The sequence below is a fragment of the Salmo salar genome, chromosome ssa04 (assembly GCF_905237065.1).
Source record: "Salmo salar chromosome ssa04, Ssal_v3.1, whole genome shotgun sequence".
NCBI classification, from domain to species: domain Eukaryota; kingdom Metazoa; phylum Chordata; class Actinopteri; order Salmoniformes; family Salmonidae; genus Salmo; species Salmo salar.
In genome coordinates this window covers 80,264,664-80,286,357 of record NC_059445.1, presented here as the reverse complement: position 1 = coordinate 80,286,357, position 21,694 = coordinate 80,264,664, and the positions used below count along the sequence as shown (strand labels likewise).

At 41.9% G+C, this 21,694-nt stretch overlaps 1 protein-coding gene across 2 annotated transcripts in view; it reads left to right on the top strand.

Annotated features, from left to right (window-relative positions):
• Nucleotides 1-21,694, top strand: part of LOC106603922 (teneurin-2) — a 129,269-nt gene that overhangs the window by 18,311 nt on the left and 89,264 nt on the right. The window contains exons 2-3 of one of the 2 annotated variants that reach the window (XM_045717387.1): nt 5,939-6,163; nt 19,228-19,450. In XM_045717387.1, the coding sequence (XP_045573343.1) occupies nt 5,939-6,163; nt 19,228-19,450 (448 nt within the window). The remainder of the gene's footprint in view (nt 1-5,938; nt 6,164-19,227; nt 19,451-21,694) is intronic. The other variant, XM_045717388.1, reaches the window with a different exon arrangement.

Here is a 21,694-nt window from a genome sequence, read left to right as displayed (position 1 = left end):
GTACTCCCTGTATATAGCTCCATATTGATCTGGTACTCCCTGTTTATAGCTCCACATTGATCTGGTACTCCCTGTATATAGCTCCACATTGATCTGGTACTGGTACTCCCTGTATATAGCTGTACATTGATCTGGTACTCCCTGTATATTGCTCCACATTGATCTGGTACTCCCTGTATATTGCTCCACATTGATCTGGTACTCCCTGTATATAGCTCCACATTGATCTGGTTCTGGTACTCCCTGTATATAGCTCCATATTGATCTGGTACTCCCTGTATATAGCTCCACATTGATCTGGTACTCCCTGTATATAGCTCCACATTGATCTGGTACTGGTACTCCCTGTATATAGCTCCACATTGATCTGGTACTGGTACTCCCTGTATATAGCTCCACATTGATCTGGTACTGGTACTCCCTGTATATAGCTCCACATTGATCTGGTACTCCCTGTATGTAGCTCCACATTGATCTGGTACTGGTACTCCCTGTATATAGCTCCACATTGATCTGGTACTGGTACTCCCTGTATATAGCTCCATATTGATCTGGTACTGGTACTCCCTGTATATAGCTGTACATTGATCTGGTACTCCCTGTATATAGCTCCACATTGATCTGGTACTGGTACTCCCTGTATATAGCTGTACATTGATCTGGTACTCCCTGTATATTGCTCCACATTGATCTGGTACTCCCTGTATATAGCTCCACATTGATCTGGTACTCCCTGTATATACCTCCACATTGATCTGATACTGGTACTCCCTGTATGTAGCTCCATATTGATCTGGTACTGGTACTCCCTGTATATAGCTCCACATTGATCTGGTACTGGTACTTCCTGTATATAGCTCCACATTGATCTGGTACTCCCTGTATATAGCTCCACATTGATCTGGTACTGGTACTCCCTGTATATACCTCCACATTGATCTGGTACTGGTACTCCCTGTATATAGCTCCATATTGATCTGGTACTGGTACTCCCTGTATATACCTCCACATTGATCTGATACTCCCTGTAAATAGCTCCACATTGATCTGGTACTGGTACTCCCTGTATGTAGCTCCATATTGATCTGGTACTGGTACTCCCTATATATAGCTCCACATTGATCTGGTACTCCCTGTATATAGCTCCATATTGATCTGGTACTCCCTGTATGTAGCTCCATATTGATCTGGTACTGGTACTCCCTATATATAGCTCCACATTGATCTGGTACTGGTAGTCCCTGTATGTAGATCCATATTGATCTGGTACTGGTACTCCCTGTATATACCTCCACATTGATCTGATACTCCCTGTATATAGCTCCACATTGATCTGGTACTCCCTGTATATACCTCCACATTGATCTGATACTCCCTGTGTATACTGTAGCTCCACATTGATCTGGTACTCAGTGTATATAGCTCCACATTGATCTGGTACTCCCTGTATATACCTCCACATTGAACTGGTACTCCCTGTATATACTGTAGCTGCACATTGATCTGGTGCTGGTACTTCTTGTATATAGCTTCATTCTTGTGTTTTTATTCCTCTGGTTACTATTTTATTATTATTTTTTAACTCTGCATTGTTGGGAAAGAGTTGTAAGTAAACCTTTCACCCGTTGTATTTGGCGCATGTGACAAATACGATTTGATTTACCCTTGTCCACTCTCCATTCTCTCTTGCCCCTCCCCTCCATTCTCATCTCCTCCATTCTCCTCTTCTCCATTCTCCTCTCCTGCCTCCTCCTCCATTCTCCTCCCTTCCCCTCTCCTCTCCTGCCCCCTCTTCCATTCTCCTCCCCTCTCCTCTCCTGTCCCCTCTTCCATTCTCCTGCCCTCTCTTCCCCTCTCCTCTCCATTCTCCTAATCTCTTTCAACTCTGTATCACTAATTTACTGTGGCCAATCTTCAACCCTGCTGTATGCTTCTCCATATTCATGAGTCGTTTCATATTTAACTAGATCAAACAGACCTGCTAGCTGCAGCTACAGTTGCTTGCTGTAGTATTCCACAATATATTTGCACCACCAGTAAAGTATAGTTGTGGTGCCTGGTCAATTAGAACTTCACTAGTATGTGTACACCCCTTCAAATTAGTGGATTCAGCTATGTCAGCCACATAAAATCCGTGTACACCGCCATGCAATCTCCATAGACAAACATTGGCAGTAGAATATCCCGTGCTGAAGAGCTCAGTGACTTTCAACGTGGCACCGTCATATGATGCCACCTTTCCAACAAGTCATAGGATGCCCCGGTCAACTGTAAGTGCTGTTATTGTGTAGTGGAAACGTCTAGTTGTGATGCCTGGTCAGTTATAACTATGTAGGTAGCATCAGTCAGCGATAGACAATAATACTGGGAGTCAGTTATGATCGATTTTACTTCAATTGAATTACCTTGAAGCAGAGTTTTGGGGTCAACCATTTCACTACAACTCTACTTTATGAAGTACTGAAACTGCAGTCTTACCTAGGGTATTGTGCATAGTGCCTACAGGAAGTATTTACTGTTTTGTTTTGTCACTGGCCTATGCACAATGCCCTATAATATCAAAGTGGAATTATGTTTTTCGAAATGTATATACATTAATAAAGAATGAAAAGCTGTAATGTCTTGAGTCAGTCAATATTCTACCCCTTTGTTATGGCAAGCCTAAATAACTTCAGGAGTAAAAATGTGCTTAACAAGTTACATAATAAGTTGCATGGACAAACTCTGTGTGCAATAATAGTGTTTAACATGATTTTTGAATGACTACCGCATTTCTGTACCCGACACATACAATTACCTGTAAGGTCCCTCAGTCGAGCAATGAATTTCAAACACAGATTCAAGAACAAAGACCAGGGAGGTTTTCCAATGCCTCGCAAAGAAGGGCACCAATTGGTTGAATATTGAATATTTTTATTTTTTACCTAGGCAAGTCAGTTAAGAACATGACAGCCTACCCCAGCCAAACCCTAACCCAGACAACACTGGGCCAATTGTGCAACCACTCTCCCAATCACAGCCAGTTGTGTTACAGCCTGGAATCAAACCAGGGTCTGTAGTGACACCTCTAGCACTGAGATGCAGTGCCTTAGACCACTGCGCCACTCGGGAGCCCCATAGGACATATCCCTTTGAGCACGGTGAAGTTATTGATTACACTTTGGATGGTGTATCAATACACCCAGTCACTACAAAGATACAGGCGTTCTTCCTAACTCAGTTGCCGGAGAGGAAAGAAACCGCTCAGGGATTTCATCATGAAGCCAATGGAGATTTTAAAAGACTTTAATGGCTGTGATAGGAGAACTGAGGATGGATCAACAACATTGTAGTTACTCCACAATACTAACCTAATTGACAGAGTGAAAAGAAGGAAGCCTGTACAGAATACAAATATTCCAAAATGCATCCTGTTTACAACAAGGCACTGAAGTAATACTGCAAAAAATGTGGCAAAGCAATTCACTTTTTGTCCTGAATACAAAGTGTTATGTTTGGGGCAAATTCAATACAACGACACTACTGAGTACCGCTCTCCATATTTTCAAGCATAAGTGGTGGCTGCATCATGTTATGGGTATGCTTGTAATCGTTAAGGACTTGAACGTTTTTCAATAAACGGAATGGAGCTAAGCACAGGCAAACCTGGTTAAGTCTGCTTTCCACTAGACACTGGGAGATGAATTCACCTTTCAACACGACAATAACCCAAAACACAAGACCAAATCTAGACAGGAGTTGCTTACCAAGAAAACAGTGAATGTTCCTGAGTGGCCGAGTTACAGTTTTAACTTAAATCTACTTGGAAATCTATGGCAAGACCTGAAAATGGTTGTCTAGCAATGAACCAATTTAACAGAGCTTGAATATTTTTTAAAGTGTAATGGGCAAATGTTGCACAATCCAGGTGTGGAAAACTCTTTGAGACTTAGGGAGAGGTTGAAATGTACACAATAGTTACCCAGAGGAAAATGGGGGAGGGTCATGCTTTTTCAATTTCAGTCAGGGGGAGGGTTTAGTATTTGTTTTATTTAGTCCAGGCGAGGATCATGTCATTTGTAATCAATTAAATGTCATATTACTCAGGGTTTGAGAATGAGTTGTTCATTATAGTATCTCGTGTGCCCGATGATGCCCCTCCTCCCTGATTCTCTGCTGGGTGCGCCTAGTGTGGTCTATATCAGCCTTTCTCAAACCTGGTTCGTTAGCCTGCTGGTTAAATAAGTTCTACAGAACTTCACAGGGTGGTGGAAGTGTACAGTGATGAGCTTGATGCTCCTTTAGAATAAATATTGAGGATCTTATTCCTGTGACATGATGATAGACGCTTGACTGCCGTTTGACAAATAAAAATAATAGCGCTGTTATCCATAATAATTTCATAATGTAGGTTGCGTACCTGCACTGTATCTGCAATCTGTTGAGCTGTTGGCTAGTGCGCACATACCAAGGCCAGAGTGGGCACATTTGCTATATAACGCCATTTTGTTTGTGACAAACCCATGAGTAGAGTTGAAAATGAGATGGAAACCCATTTCAATTGTATTTTTCATTCGGTACATGGGAATTTTACCTGAAACGTTATTTTTATATGCACAACGTCATCACGCACAGACTTTTATCCGTAATAAGTCAGTTTGATGGAAACACATTGCTGGTGGGTAAATTCACATTTTATTTGATGCAGATTTGAGAATATTTGCATAAAAATCTGTCGCAAATTGGATGGAAACCAAGCTAGTGACATTCAGAGGCTGCGCTACAACTTTCTATAGCCAAGGACGAGGAGACAAACATTTACTTTGCTTGGGAAGTAATGATTCCCATAGCAGTATGATATTGACGTCCGACATTTCAACAGGCTATTTATTAAACAACATACCAACTCTAAATCAGTCAGGAGCAAAGAAGGTAGGCTAAGAAGGAATGAAAATGAATTGTTTTAGGCTATATTATTATTTAAAGGCTATAGCCTGCCATTTAAGAACTCAACTGTGAAGCATTTGTGATACTCGCAGTAGCGCTCAGCATTTCAACAACACATCAACAACAACACATCAACAACAACACATCAACAACAACACATCAACAACAACACTTCAACAACAACACATCAACAACATGCCTATACATTTTGCATTTAGGTCGTATAAATTGAAATGTAAAAAAATAATTACTTAGAATTAAATAATAATTAAACAAAAAAATGACAATTTAATCCATTTTAATCCCACTTTTGTGACACAACAAAATGTGGAAAAAGTCAAGGAATGTGAATGCTTTCAGAAGGCAATGTATGCAATTCAATGTTGTTTTCTCAGTTCAATCGGTTTTGGTTGCAAAAGAGTGGAAAGGGGAGGTATATATATCCTTTGACTATGGCAAGTTAAAGAACATTCTTTCACCATTGATGGCATAAAGAATCAACATGAAAACCATGCTTTCACTCTATATTTTTCAAGGTCAGAGTCAAACACATAAGCTGTTTTTTTTAAGGCATGTACAATACCTTACATGATGGTTAATTTAAAAGCCTGCATAGGACATCAACGTTGACCTTCTTTCAGCCTGCCGCTATTAAACAGCAAGGTTATCCGGAGTGATTGAAGGAGTTCTGTATCTCTTTCTTGCTCTCTATTGTTTTTCTCATCTTTCATTATTGTTATTTTTTATGGCTCAGCAGTGTGCCGCTTTTTTGTCTGTGGACAGCTTGAACATAAGAGACTGACAGTGTGTTTCAAAGAGCGTTGTATAGATATGGAGACAAGATGTTGATATTTCTATCACTTCGTGTTCAAACAGGGTGCTGCCTATCGTCCACCTGTAACTTACAATACCAGTGTGTATAGTAACACATGTATCCTCCATCTTCTGTGTGTGTGTGTGTGTGTGTGTGTGTGTGTGTGTGTGTGTGTGTGTGTGTGTGTGTGCTCCCCAGGTCGTCCCCTACCTCCTACACCTTCGTCCAGCCTGCTACCCCCCGCCCCACCTCCACCCACCGGTCCATCCCATCCTGCCCCCCCAGCCATCAGGGAGTGCCAAGTGCCCCTGCTGGACAGCCGCTCCCCCCACGTCATGCTGGACCCCCCTCCTGACGACGAATTCTCCCCTAATTCATACCTACTCCGGGCCTGCGCCCCTCCATCCCAACCCCCCTCTGCGGGTAAGACCTCTTCCCAAGCCAATGTACTGTACAGTATCGTAGATAATTCATCTACCATGGAATCTCGCTCTGTCTCTATTCGCTGTGGTTCGGGAATGGATACATATCTCTGCAACAATCTGTTGAATAGTTTAAATGTAGATTTCCAACCAAAAAAAGTGAGTGAATGGTAAATGATAAAGCCACATTGTTGAAGGTAAAGGACATTCGACAATGATCATTTGTAATGTAAAAATAATAATGACCCTTGATCTCCTTTAAAAATAACTAACTTGCTTCAGGTATAATATCAAATGTATCTGTTAAGAATTCATTAATTGATATACTGCATTTCCAAATACTGTGTTTTTCACACAAAAAAATAAGTAGTCATTTAGGATCTTCATAAAAATAGGAAAGAGTTTTGAAAGCAACTCCTTTATTTTTAATTTAAATTTAGCCACTTGTGTGCCGCCCTATGGGACTCCCGATCACGGTCAGTTGTGATACAGCCCGGGATCAAACCAGGGTCTGTAGTGACACCTCTATCACTGCAATGCAGTGCCTTAGACCGCTGCGCCACTCGGGAGGCCAATCAGAATGTATTATTTCCATATTAATAACTACCATTCCATAGTAAATTAGGAAACCTAATCATTGACTCAGTTTCTAGCTGTGCATGTGAGACTGGTTGCATATTAAATAGGCACCCATTTAGGGTTTGTATTTCCACTGGTCTCCGTGGTTTATTGGATAAAATGAAGAGAGCTTGTTAGTGTACATTATTTAAATAATAGACATACATTTTAATTGGCTAAGAATATGTTACTTATCAAGTGGAAATGTAGTGTTTATTTTCAATTCAAAGAATGCAAACTGGTGAAATTACCAATGCTTTGGAAATTGATAAATATCCATGTATTGGAATTGTGGTTTAATTCATTATTATTTCATTGAATTGTTAGATTGAATTGAGTCTGAAATACATAAATATGCTTGATATATATGTTTATATATATTTATATATCCACAGTATGAGGTTTGAATAATACTGTGAAAATTATAATGCCCTTTTTAGTGTAAGAGCTGTTTTAAAAGAACACCTGAAATTTCTGCTTGTTTTGGTGTCATGGAGTTTTGGCCTGCCTGGTCACATCACTAGGTGGTAAATTAGTAAATGTACCAATAAGAAACAGTTCCAAACAACTCTGCCAATAACAGCTAGTTTTCCGTTTTCCCCTCCCAACTCAAACCACTCCCAGACAGTCCAGACAAAATTGTTGCTTGAGTAATTGTTCTTTGCTAAGAAGCACATTTTATTTCCTTTTGACCATTTTAATTTAAAACTATCACTGTAAGTAAGGTACTTAATTGTTACGCAGATATTTTTTGAGATATTGAGATAAAAACGTCAGCATAGACCCTTAAAGATGCTATATCGCTCCACCATTTCCTGTTTGCTAAAATTCTAATAGTTCACCTAATTTCCGTGTATGTGACAAAACAAGCAGTCATTGTGTAGAGTATCATTGTACCATCTAAACCAATGTGAAATATATTTTCCATAACCCAAATTATGTATTTTCAGCTGTTTGAAACTGGTGTACAAAACCGAGAGTAAAAGAAGCAACAAAATTAAACTTAAGACCGGGAAACATACAAATAGCTTACATTGAACAGATCTACCGCTTCTTAGACTTGCTTTCAATGAGAATGACAGATCTATTGCACACAGTTCTACAATATTCAAAAGCATTATTCATTAGAAATGGTGTGGAAATAGGCCCACTTAATTCATTTTCATATTCTCTGCCCGTAATAGCTTTACCTTTTGTGCGCTACCATGAACAAGCAAGAAAATTGTGCGTCTTTGAGTATGCTTTCTTTCCAAACACGGTGATTGCAGCTGTTAGTTTTTTTTCTAATCACGTCGGCATTCAGAATGAGACTTCCTAGGTGACTGAATTCTCCTCAGTGGGAGAGGACGGTGAAAGGAAAGGATTTCAGATGATTACTGCGACATCACACAGAGACTCGGCTTGTAGCCGGGGCTACAGACTGGGGGAGAGCTTTGTCTGGGTTTCCAATGGTTGCTCTCACTCTTTTTGTGGTTTTTTTTTCTGACTGTACATTCAACACTATTGATATATTCCTTGTGTATTTATGTCTAAAACGTGGAAGCACAGCTTTTGGCTATTGTGGATTCGTGTTGCATAGTTCTGGGACTACGATTTTCTATATATATATTTTTTTACATATCAGTGAATATTCCCTTCATGTATTGTGAAGAAATTATGTACTGTAGGTTATATAATTATCTTGCCAGGGCACTTAAATGAATTGACTAAAAATAGCACATTTTTACATGGATTATTTGAAATTTTTTGGGGGTGTTGGAACACTGCTCATTCTAAACGGAAATATGACATTTTTGAAATGCAGTACATTTGAATTCCATTGTATAGCCCATTGGTCAGGTTGTCTTTACACAATATATTTCCAACCCACTGCGTCTGTGAACCACATTATGGAGTAATACAAGTAGGAATTTTACATTAAATCAAATTTTCCCGTTTATGGTTCCGATTTAGCAGGTATCAGACACTTTTGTGTCCGAAGTTTATAGTGAAGTGCGACAGGCTCTTTCTTCTGTAGACCTGCTCCTTGAAGTGTTGTCTTCTGTTCCACATCATCCCAAAGCCTTTGAAGTTGAAAGGCCACTGACTCCCATTGTTGGGGGTCATGTGGTTTCCTCCTTGAATAGATTGAGATGACACCTCACTAAATCGGAGAGAGAAAATATATATTCTCCGTGCTTGGTCACTCTGGCTCTTTCTAATCAATATGAAGTACATTTTCTGTGAAAGGGCAATCAGGAGAACTTTTACCCTGACCAATAACTGTCAATAACCCACATAATCATAGAATTAAGACAACACATGATGGGAATTAATGGCAGGAAAGCTGTGAAAGAGATCTCAATCCTCTTCTATGGATCTGAATTGGTAAGCGGGGGGGGGACGGGGGACGGGGGGGTCAGAATTAGAGAGCAACGTGATTATAGCCAATTTCAAACGGGCTCAAATTGGTTTACTTTTCCGAGGAGCCACGTCAATCATGGCGAAACTAACCATATTGTACTTCACCTTCTGTGTTCGGTCTGACACACCAGTGACAGGTGTCATAACATATTGATTGAGGAATCAGCTATTGGGTTTTCATTATGGTAGTCTGTGCGTCTTGTTTTCAACAGATACACATAGTAGTAGATACCCTAGTCATAGTTATCTTGTCCAGGTCGCAGTTGTAAATGAGAACTTGTTCTCAACTAGCTTACCTGGTTAAATAAAGGTGAAATAAAAAAATAAATAGACTGTTCTCTCTGCTACCGCAGGGCAAGCGGTACCGGAGCGCCAAGTCTAGGTCCAAGAGGCTTCTAAACAGCTTCTACCCCCAAGCCATAAGATTCCTGAACATCTAATCAAGTGGCTACCCAGACAATTTGCATTGCCCCCCCCTGTTACGCTGCTGCTACTCTCTGTTTATTATCTATGCATAGTCACTTTAATAACTCTACCTACGTGTACATATTACCTCAACTACCTCGACTAGCCGGTGTCCCCGCACATTGACTCTGTACCGGTAGCCCCTGTATATAGCCTCCACATTGACTCTGTACCGGTAGCCCCTGTATATAGCCTCCACATTGACTCTGTACCGTTAGCCCCTGTATATAGCCTCCACATTGACTCTGTACCGTTACCCCCTGTATATAGCCTCCACATTGACTCTGTACCGTTACCCCCTGTATATAGCCTCCACATTGACTCTGTACGGGTACCCCCTGTATATAGCCTCCACATTGACTCTGTACCGATACCCCCTGTATATAGCCTCCACATTGACTCTGTACCGGTACCCCCTGTATATAGCCTCCACATTGACTCTGTACCGTAACACCCTGTATATAGTCTCCACATTGACTCTGTACCGTATCACCCTGTATATAGCCTCCACATTGACTCTGTACGGGTACCCCCTGTATATAGCCTCCACATTGACTCTGTACCGGTACCCCCTGTATATAGCCTCCACATTGACTCTGTACCGGTACCCCCCTGTATATAGCCTCCACATTGACTCTGTACCGTTACCCCCTGTATATAGCCTCCATATTGACTCTGTACCGGTACCCCCTGTATATAGCCTCCACATTGACTCTGTACCGGTACCCCCTGTATATAGCCTCCACATTGACTCTGTACCGTTACCCCCTGTATATAGCCTCCACATTGACTCTGTACCGTTACCCCCTGTATTTAGCCTCCACATTGACTCTGTATCGTAACACCCTGTATATAGCCTCCACATTGACTCTGTACCGTTACCCCCTGTATATAGCCTCCACATTGACTCTGTACCGGTACCCCCTGTATATAGCCTCCACATTGACTCTGTACCGGTACCCCCTGTATATAGCCTCCACATTGACTCTGTACCGGTACCCCCTGTATATAGCCTCCACATTGACTCTGTACCGGTACTCCCTGTATATAGCCTCCACATTGACTCTGTACCGCTACCCCCTGTATATAGCCTCCACATTGACTCTGTACCGTTACCCCCTGTATTTAGCCTCCACATTGACTCTGTATCGTAACACCCTGTATATAGCCTCCACATTGTTATTTTACTGCTGCTCTTTAATTATTTCTTACTTTTTGGGGGCTATTTTTCTTAAAACTGCATTGTTGGTTAAGGGCTTGTGAGTAAGTATTTCACAGTAAGGTTTACACCTGTTGTATTTGGCGCATGTGACGAATAAAGTTTGATTTGATTTAGTACGATATTCCTATTAATGATTGTGTTGGGTTATGCATTACTGCATGGACTTTCTGCTCTTAGAGGGGCCGTGTTTCTGGAAATGGGAGTGTAACATTTCTTCACGCTGTGTTTTGCATTAGGCCTAAGTGTGGAAAAGAGTCAGACAGATATAATCAGCGCAGATTAGAGTAGTTTAGTAAACAGCAAAATGCAGCAACTAGAGGTTAATTTGGTGAAAATATGTGCAATTTTCCAGTGCTCATGCTGCTTAAGTGTCAACATATTCTAATACAAAATGGTTAGGTTACTCTTAAAATATGCTGTACTGCATATTACAGAGTGTTGGATCTCTCATTGTTCACCTGCCACCGCCTATCACATACCACATCAACAAAAACTAAAAAAGAACAGTTACCTTTATCACTAGCATTCATTTAGTTCCTTAATTTAGAAAAGTGTAACAATAAGATATTTTGGTATACCTACAGTAAATGTAAGTAAATATCTTTTGAATTATAAAAAAAAATGTTTAAGGGCAATTCCGCCATTTTTCAACCTCATATTCATTATCTCCAGCGTCGTGCCAGTGTCTACATACAGTACCAGTCAAAAGTTTGGACACACCGACTCATCAAGAGTGTGTAAAGTGTTCAAAGGGTGGCTACTTTGAAGAATCTCAAATATAAAATTTATAAACACTTTTTTGGTTACTACATGATTCCATATGTGTTATTTCCTAGTTTTGATGTCTTCACTATTATTCTACAATGTAGAAAATATAAAAAAATCAAGAAAAACCCTTCAATGAGTTGCTGTGTCCAGACTTTTGACTGGTACTGTATGCGAAAAACGGTGCGTTTCTATGATCTGTGGTTAAAAATATGAACATAACAAAAAATACATACAAGGTAGGATTAAAAGTAAGAAAAACAGGGATTTTCGAAACCTACAACAAGTTTTTAGCCAGAGGGAGGGTATTTTCTGGCTCCCCACACCACCACGAATCTCATAGTGTTTGAAAATCACTATTTAAAAATGTTATAACTTTTGATGATGTCATCAGGTAGAACTTTTTTACTTTCTATTTGTATTTTCTAAAAAACAAAAAAATGCGTCATTTTCACATTATAGACACTGGTATTGTGCTGGAGGTAATGAAAATGAGTTTGAAAAGTAGAGGAATTTCCCTTTAATATATTTTTGTTGCTCATTTTCATCAATTAGTGCACAATAGTTTCAGTAAGTAATTCAATAGAAGTGGTCACAATAGACTGTATGTATTCTGTTTAGAAATATAATTAAGTGATAATGCCCAAGAAGCCGGTGTTTGGAGGATATATTGGCAAGGGTGTTGTTTGGCCCGAGACGTTGTCGAGACAGTAAGGTTTAAACAAATCTCCGTTGTTGAAAACTAAATGTTAGTCTAAAAGAAATGTGAGATAATGTCTAGATGCTTTTTATAGTGAAGATGAAGTTTATAAATTCCTTTCCTGGGCTGATGAAACAGTGAATTGCTCAGTCAGGTGGAACAGAGTAAATAGGCTTTTTAACATCATAGATTTAGCCGGTGGTAACTTGTGGAATAGACACCGGCTGGAATGCGCTTTTAACCAATCAGCATTCAGGATTAGACCTACTTGTTTTATAAATAGGCTCATAGAAAAGACAGGATGAAGCACCGTAATATAAAGGTTTCTGTATTTTATTGGCTCAATCATGGCACTCAAACATCCAAAGTGCATATTGAAATATTCAAAAAAATTAAAATTTGCTCCTGTTATTTACACATTTATTTAAAATATGTAAATTGGTATGTTTCTGAAATAAATAAGCAAAGAATCCTTAAATTTATCTCATGCCACCCTTTACTCATCACATGCAATAAAATCTATCCAAGTCAGCCTGGTGGTTAAAATAACATAGATAGATTTTTCCATGGTATCAAATGCCAATACTTATAGGTATCACCAAGCGGCATGTCTACGGCATGAAAAAGCATTTCACCACAGCCTTATGGAAGTTGATGGCCTGGCACTGCAGTATAAAAGGTTTTAATATGATTCTATGCTTCCCACCTCATCCTGTTTGGGAGTCGGAAATTCTATTTTTTGACTACACACAATTAGCCCAGATTGTTAAGACAGGCAGTCACATGAATTTACAATGTAGACATTGTGCTCTTATGTTCTTTATGGAAAGAAACATAGGAGTATTTTTTTTGTTCTGAGAGTTATGACAGATCTGTTGAGATTTCAAACACATCTCCTTTGTCAAGTGGGCTTTTCCTTTTGCCATTGTTCTGGTTAGAAAAAAAAAACAATATTTTAATTGTCTGTTGTTTTCTGTTCTGGTTTCTCTATCCCGTGTTGATTCTTCTAATTAATCCTGCCGTCATTTTATGCAGATGCTCTTGTATGTAGAGCACATGCAGTTCCCATCCTGCTGTCATTTTATATAGAGGCTGTGTGTAAAGCACATGCAGCTCACATTCTATATTGTAATAGGATACTGTAATTCTCTACAATGCATTCTAACGTGCTGTTTTGTCATTTAATTTTCCCGCCATCTGCACACATTGTGTCATTTCAGTCTTCTTTACTTTTCATGTAAAATCACCTCATCGAGGGAAACATTTTTACCAACAACAACCAAGAAGCTAAAATGATGAAAAGTATAATGAACCATTTTTTCCTTCGTATTGCATTTGGATTTTCCTACCCATAGGGTTTTCCAGTTATTGACTGATTCCCTTGGAGTTATGACAGCACTCTACTCCTGTAATTCATGACATATCCCATCACTGTGTGTGTTAAAGTTGGATGACTTGTGTTTCATGCTCCTAAATTCTACACAATATTGTTCTAACAGCTTTTTAATGCATAATACACCTTCCTTATTGCGGCAGTGTTGCATCTCTCCAAAACAAATGCTAAACGTGGCCTTCAAACGTATATACTGTCCTTGAAGCCTCCCTACCCTGTCTTTCAGCCCTGCTTCTGGCCTGTCCACAGTGCCGGCGGTGTGTGCTTGGTTTGTGTTGTTATTTTTTTAGCTAATCCATGCTACAGCATTCGCACCTTGTGACCGCTCCGTCACTCTTCCAGAGGTCGTCTGATTCTCAGGTGTCATGGGGGGGGGGGGGGGGGGTCTATGGAATGTGTGCCTGTTGGTACCTGCCTGTCTCTCCACACACCAACTCTCTGGGAAGGTTTAGCGAGAACTGCATGTGAGCAGTAGGTGACACGTTAGCTACTCCTGGAAAGAGCCATGCTGTGAGTATATTAACGCTACCAATGCATTATTCATCTGTTGTTTTTTTCCGTTTTGCTATTTCGGGTGTCTTTGCATTTGAATTTATTAAATAATAATCCAACAAGGAAATCACCAGAGGTTTGTGTGGCGTGTTGAATGTTTGATCACTCCATTCTCTATACCTCATCGTTACCGAAGGAAAATCCATTTGTCTGGTCTTTAAGCGTTTGAATAAATGGTATTAATGCCACAGATTGTGTCTCTGGTGATGAGTGTAATTTCATAGCATTTGGGCATTTGTTTCAGAGCAGTTTCAAGCTGAATGTGCAGTAGTCTCGTCTCCCTGACTGTTGTCGCTGAATAGTTCTAACTGTCTAATTAGTGGAGATGAGAGGCTGAGGCAGAGATATGCTGTGCTCTGAATATTTAACCCCCCCTCCCCTCATTTGCACTACTGTACTGCAATCTCTGCTTTTTAATTAAATCCCCATGAAAGAAAATGTGATCAAGGGGAGAGGGCACGTCCAGATCCTCAGGTACGGGTATGATCCACGGCTTCTCAAGCATGTCCGCTCCCTGATCTGACTCAGTGTGGTGTTTCCGCGGGTCTGTTTCACCACCCATCCTATCGCTCTGGAAACGCCCAACAGAATTGTCAACACACAGTTTATTCACTGAACAGAAGTCACCGGAAAAACTAAATTAAACCGACCTTGGTTAATCCTGCCATTCTCTCTCATCATAGGCTACTAGCAGTGGAAGATAATGCAGTCTGGACACCCACAGCTGAACCCTGGGCCTTTTAATATCCATTATACTGTGCTTATCAATTTGCAGCCCAAGCCAAATGTTAACCCATTCAACTAGGCAGGCATCCACCACACGTTGAGGCGCTGAGTGCTGTGATGAGTGCACACTTACCCTTGGGCTTGTTTCAATTAAGACATTTTCACCTGTCTTTGGTGTGTGTGAAGAGGTCGATAGGAGGAACTAACAAAAGAGTGGAAGACAGAAACATGCCCCCTCTCCACTCATGCCACCACATTTATTTTTAAGCAACCTGAGTCACAGTAAAAAAAAATCGCAATTTCTATTACCTGCTTTCTCGGGGCTTCTCCTGCCGTGTGTACATTGTGTCATTTATCATTCCAAATTGACATTTATGCTTTTACTCGTATTGTTTTTCCAAGGTTCCCACCGCCCATGCTGGACAATTTATTTTAATTCTTGTCATTTTAGCCCGTAGTCTGCGAAGCTGAGCTGCAGTAATTTCAACATCGCCATGCACCACTAACAACAGAGGTGGAAGAAGCTGTTGTGTGGGGTGTTTCCATTTCGCCCTGCATTGCCTCTGAACAGTAATTACTTTGAGCCTTTTTAGTCCCTCTTAGCTAACTGTCTTTTTTTTTCTCTCTACATGACAGCTGAGGTGGGCTATAAAACACATTCTACACCTGGGTCATTATCGCAAACAAGTTATATAGCCTGGCCTCCTAACGGTTGGACAAATAAATAGGCATATAGGTCATTTCAAGTTCAAACTGAGTTCCATCCTTTTGTAGCAAATTGCCTTGAACATTCAGCCAGCTTTTTGTTCAGAAATAATACAAAAAACAACAAACCATGAAATGGGCTCTCGTCCCAGGGTTTATGTTGTTGTTGTCTTTCACATAATGTAGGTTTGCACAGTTAATTAGAATTCAACTATTCATCATTAAATGACGGAGAAGAGAAAACATTGAAATAAAAACACATTTAGAAAATGGAAGATGGAGGTGGAATGAATGTCATTTTTATGGATGGGATGAATACAGCATAGTGCTGTTTCACTTCTCAACAGTTTTTACATTGAATGGGCTTTATGATGCAGGCTGAGATGCGAAGGGAAGCTCCAGAAACAAGTTTGATTCTACAGTCGGGTCTGAGGGACCTGATCACAAATGTGTATTCCAGCTATGGTGAAAGCTATGGTTACAGGCGCTGGGAGACAAAGGAAACTAAACTATTTTTACTAGGATACGACCCACTGCCATAAATCTTTGTTTTTAAATTAAAACATAATTTTTTACCCCTCAATAATTCTGAAATTTGGTAAAAAATTATGTGTAATTAATATTCATTACAATATCCCCCTCTTTCATTTGAGAGAGTTTCATTTTTTATGATACATACAGAGAAAACGGACACACTCAATTTCAATTTCTGTATAGCGACGAGCTGCCTCTCAATCAGAAAAGCAATTAACCTTTTAGAAGTTTCTTAATTCTATATCCATGGAGTGGTAATTACCAACATGGCTCCATGTTATTAAGTTTGTATCCTCATTTACTAAATGTTAGTTTTCCTCTCTTGCTTCTCATACGACGTTGTTTTGTTTGTAATTGGAATGATTGTGTTCCAGGCTGAAAGAAAAAAGGTCAAATATTCTGTTTGAGGATAGGTTGAGTGAGTACACTTGTTCTGCCTGTCTCATATGGTGCTTTATGTTTCTGTCTTTATGCTACAGGATTAAGTCACCATGTGGTCCATTCTGAAAAAGCTGTTGCCCCCACCACTAAAGCAGCAGTGCAGCTCGGTGCCCCGCCATTCCTCTACTGTGCAACACAACTGAGTTTTTTAAGATGGAGCTTATTGTTTAAATAGGTGTAAAGATAGTGGCCTGTGGTGTTTCACCTGTTGTACCGAGCCACAGCTGATCCTCTGCGGAAGGACCGGCTGTGGCATTAAAGAGAAGTACAGGGCCTTTTTATTCGACTCTATTAAAACACAATACGAGGGCTACTAAAGGCCAGCACGCTGCTGAACGCCGTAATCTGCCTATTACAGTAGTGACTTTGACAACCCCGCTGCTCAGATCTCCACTGTGATCTCTGCTGTATTAAACAGATATGGAGGCGACCATTGTGTCTGTGGGATTCCACTGGTTCACACAGGGGTGTAGTTCCTCAGGGTTAGAAACAGAAGCCTCTGACGGCGACGGCCCTTTTGTGTGACCACGGACCTGTAAAAGGCAACCACTGCACATTCCCATTGAGGGTTGGTAGACAACCTCCCTGGCCGTCGGCTCGATTTGAGCCTGAACGGCAGTTTGCAGGGGGAAAACGATGAAAAGGCGTAGGGTCTGAGCACGGCCAAGGTTATCAGAACACATTAAAGCGCTAGTCCCAGAATGTCATTGTGTTTAGCCGGAGCTGCAGTGTGGAGTGGTGCATTTGATGACCAGGTCACAGTATAATCCACTGCTCTCAGACCTATTGTGCTGCTCAGATTGTTCCAAAGTTCCCAGCGTCCCTGCAGTCCAAACCCAGCTTTTGTGAAGTGTGGGTTTTGTATCACTGGGTTTTTTATCCTGTTCTTACACAGTGTGGTGCGGGAGATTACACCTCCTAGCCCTCCAAACCAGAGCTGATCACATCCCCTCTTTCATCTATCCTCTCCTCTTTTCACAAGACATTTTGTGTGAAGGGCCTCTCCTTTTCTTAGCTCAAACTGTCACTTCCTGGTGTGAGGCTGATTCTTTCACTACTTATCAGTTCCATACTGTATATGTAAGAGGGTAGGCCCACTGTATTTTATCATATTGACTTTATATATGTTATGTTTATGTTACTCCTGGAATGTTCAATGAAGTATACAAGGATAGGCAGAAGAAACCCCAATGGAGAATAGATGTTATTGTGTGTTTTTTTCCCACAGTAGGCTTTGCCTTTAGATCAGTCAATAAGACTGTTATGACATTATGGAAGATGTAAACAAATGTCCTTTCTTTTTCCACTTAGAGGAATATGTCCATTCATTTATCTAGCCACTGTTTGATCAAGGCTATTTCCTGTATGTCCATCATGCACTGCAGGCTGTGCAGGATGAGTGGAGGCACTAAGTTTTGAAAATATTTTTATTCTGTATCATATCTGTAGATTGAAATTAGAATTGTCCAAATATTTCTTTGTAGACTTTAATAATTAGTGATATATGCTAATAGCACTTCATTAATTTGGAGATATTTAGATCTCATTTGCCAAAATCTGAAGTATTACTTACTTTCATTATCTTTTAATTAAATGGTATGATTTAGGGTTGCTACAAAAATGCAGTAAAATATTTTAATTGCATTATTTGATTAAATGTTTAAAAGTAGAGAAACCATTTTGATTGCATTATTTGAATAGTTTTAGTTACACAATTAAAATGTTTAACTTTCACAAAGTTAATTCACAGCTTTCAATTTTCATGTTTCCCTTTATTAGTTGAAAATGGAGAAGGGCTTACATAGCGGTATTACAGATGAGCTTTGTATCTTTGTAAGCTCTTCATGTATTTGATGTTTATTATCAGGCCTTCTCTCCCTGCCTTTTTGTCAGCAAACATTGTATAGAGTTACAATGTGATAAACATTGTATTGAGTTACAATGTGATAAACATTGTATTGAGTTACAATGTGATAAACATTGTATTGAGTTACAATGTGATAAACATTGTATTGAGTTACAATATGATAAACATTGTATTGAGTTACAATATGATAAACATTGTATTGAGTTACAATATGATAAACATTGTATTGAGTTACAATGTGATAAACATTGTATTGAGTTACAATATGATAAACATTGTATTGAGTTACAATATGATAAACATTGTATTGAGTTACAATATGATAAACATTGTATTGAGTTACAATATGATAAACATTGTATTGAGTTACAATGTGATAAACATTGTATTGGATTTAGTCTGTAATTTTCTCTGTAAAATATTGTATTTTATAAGTGTACCGTTTAAAAACATTTGTTTTAGGTGTTTTCTTATTTGGATCTGATGTGTTCTCTTATAGCAATTTGGAACACGATATGAAAACTGTTCCATATGAAACATCCAAACATGCATCACTGTCAATGGAAGCCTTCATTAAATCAGTCAAAACAGGCTGTGAAGTTTTTTAATCTCTGCGCTAGAACACCATTCCGGTCAATCAACGAGCCATAATTTGTTCCTGTGTTCTCTTTCAGGTCCTCCAAACCACCATCACAGTCAGTCTCTGCGGCCGCCGCTCCCTCCTTCTCACAACCACCACCAGTCGTCTGCAAGCTCCCTGAACCCCAACACCCTGGCCAGCCGTCGCGGCCCAGCCCACGCCCCCTCGGCGGCCCCCGGGGAGGGTCCCTCCACGCCAGAGTCAGTCCAGCTTCAGGACAGCTGGGCGCTGAACAGCAGCGTTCCTCTGGAGACCAGGTCAGTTACCCTGTCACCCTGTCTTTCCTGCCCGCCTGCCTGCCTACCATGATGTTTGGACACCTTCCCTGTTTAGGGGGACAGGAAAGCATTCTGATTCCTATCAGTTCCTTGTACTGTTCAGTTGGTTGGACTTAAACCTTGGACTTAAAGCCTCTGGTCAGGTTTGTGGGAGCCCAGCTGGTAGAGCTCTCAACCCAACATCCCGTCCTGCCATTGCCCATCTTCTCACGGTGCCACACAGTCCTGCCCGTTTCCCTTTATTAGTTGAAAATGGAGAAGGGCTTACATAGCAGTATTATAGATGAGGTTTGTATTTTTGTAAGTTCTTCATGCATTTGATGTTTATTATCAGGCCTTCTGTCCCTGCCTTTTTGTCAGCAAACAGTGTATTGAGTTACAATGTGATCTAGCTCTCCCTCTGTCACGCGGTGCCCCACAGTCCTGCCCGCTGCACTCCCTCTGTCACTCGGTGCCCCACAGTCCTGCCCGCTGCACTCCCTCTGTCACGCGGAGCCCCACAGTCCTGCCCGCTGCACTCCCGCTGTCACGCGGAGCCCCACAGTCCTGCCCGCTGCACTCCCTCTGTCACACGGTGCCCCACAGTCCTGCCCGCTGCACTCCCTCTGTCACGCGGTGCCCCACAGTCCTGCCCGCTGCACTCCCTCTGTCACGCGGAGCCGCACAGTCCTGCCCGCTGCACTCCCTCTGTCACACGGTGCCCCACAGTCCTGCCCGCTGCTCTCCCTCTGTCACACGGAGCCGCACAGTCCTGCCCGCTGCTCTCGCTCTGTCACGCGGAGCCCCACAGTCCTGCCCGCTGCACTCCCTCTGTCACGCGGAGCCGCACAGTCCTGCCCGCTGCACTCCCTCTGTCACACGGTGCCCCACAGTCCTGCCCGCTGCTCTCCCTCTGTCACACGGAGCCGCACAGTCCTGCCCGCTGCTCTCCCTCTGTCACGCGGAGCCCCACAGCCCTGCACGCTGCACTCCCTCTGTCACGCGGAGCCGCACAGTCCTGCCCGCTGCTCTCCCTCTGTCACACGGTGCCGCACAATCCTGCCCGCTGCTCTCCCTCTGTCACGCGGAGCCCCACAGTCCTGCACGCTGCACTCCCTCTGTCACACGGTGCCCCACAGTCCTGCCCGCTGCTCTCCCTCTGTCACACGGAGCCGCACAGTCCTGCCCGCTGCTCTCCCTCTGTCACGCGGAGCCCCACAGCCCTGCACGCTGCACTCCCTCTGTCACGCGGAGCCGCACAGTCCTGCCCGCTGCTCTCCCTCTGTCACACGGTGCCGCACAATCCTGCCCGCTGCTCTCCCTCTGTCACACGGAGCCGCACAATCCTGCCCGCTGCTCTCCCTCTGTCACACGGTGCCGCACAACCCTGCCCGCTGCTCTCCCTCTGGGGTTCTGGGACATAGAAGCTAGTGCCTTCCTCTCTCCCTCTGTTCTGTCTTTTGTTTGGTGTGTGGTTGCCGTGGTGTGTGGTTGCCGGGCTTACGCTGGGCTGTGGGTCACTCCTCGATGTTCCCCGATCACACCTCAAACACGATGCGTGCACAATTCATGAGGTCGGGGCAACAGGGCTCGTCTCTCAGATGTTTTATTCATCGGGAGCACAGGCACAGCTCCTGCTATGCCTGTTACCACCGTGCGCCTCTACCTACCTGCTCCCTCCTCTCCAAAATGGACCCTGGCGCCTCTACCTACCTGCTCCCTCCTCTCCAAAATGGACCCTGGCGCCTCTACCTACCTGCTCCCTCCTCTCCAAAATGGAGCCTGGCGCCTCTACCTACCTGCTCCCTCCTCTCCAAAATGGAGCCTGGCGCCTCTACCTACCTGCTCCCTCCTCTCCAAAATGGAGCCTGGCGCCTGAGTCACAGCCAGAATGCCTCCACAAAGAAAGGAAAGCTTAAAAAAAAAATGTTTTACACAGTATAGATATTTATAGATGTTTCTAAATTCCATCATGTTTTCTGAGATGCACCAGAATAATGAGTTACTGCTCAGGATTGTGGGCTTCAATTCCTGGTTTGGTGTACTACTGTTGCAGCATGAGTTGTGTTCTGCTGCTTTTCAGGTTTTTAGGCCATATATTTCCCCAAACGTCTCCAGTAGGCTGGTTTGTTAGCTGGTTTGTTAGGATTTATGACCCTCCCTTTTTTAGAGTGGACCGACAGCACATCATTACTCTCCAATCTGCTCTTCCTACGCAGTGTTTCTCCTAGGAGTTTTTTCAGC